The following is a 3,630-nucleotide window of genomic DNA, read 5'->3' as shown; positions in this document are numbered from 1 at the left end:
CACGCACACACACGCACGCACACGCACGCACGCACGCACGCACGCACGCACGCACGCACACACATACACATACATACAATTATAAAATAAGTATAAAAACTATAAAATGTGCGAGATGCACATTTATATAGTATAGAACAAAATTCAAGGTTTTGTTGGTAATTTAATCTTTCTCAGCAATAAATAAAAATAGCATTTATACACTCTATTTTATTTAGAGTAATTTTATGTAAAGAGTAAGAAAATATTAAAGAATATAGTGATTTCATTTATATAAATTTCATTTTTATATATAAAATTACATAATTAGCAATATATTTCTGTTTTAAGTCAAATTATCAAGAAAAATTTGCAATTGTTTTTTTTATTCCTACACATATCTAATTTACATCGACTTAAACTCTTTAAGTGTATTGAAGATCGTGAATTGAAGATTAGAATTTAATTAAAACAAAACGAATTAAAATTATTTGATTGATCGGGTTCTAATCTTCAACTCTCAATCTCCCTTGTCCTTTCAATGCATTGAAAAAAGATAAAAATTTTAATAAATCATTTGTTCGAATAGTTTCAATTAAATATTTATTAAATATAAAGATATATTTTATTTGGTGCAATAAATCATTAATTTAACTTAATTTCTTTTTATTAAGTAAACATTTATTTTCTATAAGTGAATGTTTAATTGGCACTATTCAAATAAAATTTGATTAAAATTAAAAATATTTTTCTCAGAGTGTGAATCAATATGTGTAAAATATTATTCGTATGTTTGATATTTATAATTCGGAGAGTATCTTTAGCTTAATTTAAATAAAAATTTTAAAAATTAATAAATGTAAAATAAAACAGATCAATGAGTCATGATTACGATCAATAATAATTTTTGTTATAATATAAATTCCAATATTATGAAGAAAGAATAGAGGACCAACGATGATATCAACAGGTTTGTTTTTATAGTTGAATTGTACTACACTAAAACTCTTTTTGCTTTTGTCAAATATCAAATATATACTTATTTAATTTTAAGTGCAAAGAGCGTATGTATCTAGTTCAGCTCTAAAAAACAGATTCAATAGCCCTCAGTTACCGCACGTATTTTTACTTCCGTCGTTACCGCGCGGGAGTATAACGTATCCTGTCGAGTTCAAGTATTTTTAATTTTCAATAAAATGCATCGATTAAAATAACTGTGTAAAATCTTTATTTTATAAGATCTAAAGAAGAGTCTCATATAAGTAGAATCGCCGAAAATTGTGTATATATATATACATATATATATATATAAATTGTAAATAATATTTAACAATAAACAAAAATGAATTTTTCATTTGAACAATCACGAAAACACTTTTCTTTAAATTATTATTGATTATACTTAAAATAGAAATAAAATTAAAAGAATTAAAGGAATAAATAGTTGAATATATTTAAATTTAAAAAGTGTAAAAACATTCCCAAGCAAATAAAATATTTATTTTTAAATTACAAGATTGTTTTACTAAAAAAAATTTTCAGTATTCATAGAGATAAAAATAAAGAAGAATTAAAGGAATAATTGAAGTCGTACATGTGAATAAAAAAAGACATTCCTAAGTAAGTATATTTTTTCCAAATTGCACGAAAGATAGCGCATGATATTTATAGAATACAATATATTCTATGTATAGAATATTACATTCCTGTATATAGAATATGGAAAAAAAACGGATCATCACTACAGCTTTTTCACACAAACTGATGACGCTAGATAGGGAAAAGTAACACTTAACTTTTTTCCTCTTCCACATTCAGTCCCCTCACTTTCTGGTTTCTACAAATCCTGCACGATTTTTAAACGCTCTGAATACTTCATACCCCCGTACGATGAGGGTTAATACGACCTGTCAACACACGCGTGCAACATGACGCACATGCACGCGCGTGATTCAGGTTCAGGTTCTTGTTAGAGGATCAAGAATACAGACGGGGCGAAACTTACCCAGAAGTCGCTGATCCCATCGTGTAAGTTTTTGATAAGTAGGGTGAACGGAATGACACAATTGGCGATGAAATAATCCGGCGGTAACACCGCATCGTGGAAGATGGTGAGACCTAGTTCAGTCGCCTTCCGTACTTTGTGGGTGAAGATTTCATGCCACACTGGATCTGAGGTCCTCAGCTTGGTGCTAGTACGGGCCAATTTAATCTCGTCCACGTGCAATTGCACGTACGGATCCAATGAGGGTTCCTCATTTTCCTTCCAAAATTGCTTCTGTTTGTCAGTCGCGCGTAAACTTCTGGCTTCGCAGATTTCAATCTGTACCTTGCCCGAGAACATTGTGACGATTTTTGAACGAAATCGACAAACGATTTCGTATGATCTGCAGAGGCAGAGGTAGAGACAGAAAGAAAAAAAAGAAGATAGATATAGAAAGCGAGAGAGAGAAAGGGAGAGAGAGAGAGAGAAAGAGGCAGTAATTGGTTGATTTGCAGGATGGATGCCTGTATTCTTCGACAGATCGAACTAAACAGGTATCACCTCTCGGCAGTCTGGGCTCTCGTGGTGAACGCGCATATATAGAAAATCGCGCGCCCACGCTTTTTACCCTCTCCTGCGCCTCAATCCATCCGGGCGCTCTCCCACTACCACAGTGTCAAACGTTCTCCTACGCCTATGCCTCCTCCACCTCCTCCGCCTCGTCGCCCAGGTAGCCCAGGTTGCCCTTTCCCTTTCCTCCTCCACCACGGGTACTAACGAACGCGGTGGAATTATGAACACTCCGCTGGGCGCTTGCTTTGCGTGCATAACAGGAACGTGCAGCGCGGCTTGTTCGCCGCTTCTTCCCTTCCTGATCGCAGCACGACGGTACGACGGTCTGACGACAGCGACGATGAAGACGACGTGCCAAGGAAGACGAGTGCGGGACACGAGTACAGGGCCTGCCCTCGTCTTCTTCTTGTCCCCCTGATACCCATTCCTCTCTTCCTGCGTGTACTACTCCTTCCTCGTATTCCCTGTCACTGTTTCGAGAAAATCGGCGACACTTTAATTGGGCGAGCTGCGCGCGCGGTGCTCCCCGTACTAACGGCAGTCACGAAATAACGTAGACGTATCCATGGGTGGGTGAAACGAAGCGATTCTTCGCTTAGGATTCTTCGTTTAGGATATCTTGTCTTGTACTGACCCGAATGGAATCGAGGACCGTTCGATTGCTTATTTACGTTCCGCACTTAACGAACGTCGACTACATTCCAGGCCAACCACAGACAGTTCCGGGAGAATGGCTTAATACTGTACCGACTACCGACTGTACCGACGGTCTCTTCATAGAGATGATGGAGAAGTTTGTTCGATTTCGTTTTTAGTCATTAATGCCCGGTCTGTTCGAATGTTTTTCTCAAAGTTACAAAGGTGCATCCAGAAGCACTACTGCTCATTTAGAGTATGATCAACACGATGTTGCAAACGCTTTGAAGAGTTTTTTAATTGGTCAGTTTGTAAAATTCTTTCTTTTAATTGGTCCATCAAATACTTCAAAGCATTTGTAGCGAGACTTTGATCACAGCCTTAGTGCTCAGTGAACTTTTGTGACTTGTACCTGTTTGGTCTATATTTGTAGATCTAATGGAATATGCCAATCGGAT

General features: G+C 36.3%; 1 protein-coding gene across 1 annotated transcript in view; it reads right to left on the bottom strand.

Moving 5' to 3' along the window:
• Positions 1–2,323, bottom strand: part of LOC105621981 (protein kinase C-like) — a 12,250-nt gene extending 9,927 nt beyond the window's left edge. Inside the window, 1 exon segment of the mRNA XM_012203412.1 lies at positions 1,985–2,323. Within this exon segment, the coding sequence (XP_012058802.1) occupies positions 1,985–2,323 (339 nt within the window).
• Between the last annotated feature and the right edge of the window lie 1,307 nt (positions 2,324–3,630).

This window comes from Atta cephalotes (assembly GCF_000143395.1).
Source record: "Atta cephalotes unplaced genomic scaffold scaffold00039, whole genome shotgun sequence".
Lineage (NCBI taxonomy): Eukaryota > Metazoa > Arthropoda > Insecta > Hymenoptera > Formicidae > Atta > Atta cephalotes.
Note: the sequence above shows the minus strand (reverse complement) of the source record. Positions and strands in the feature narration are given on the sequence as shown.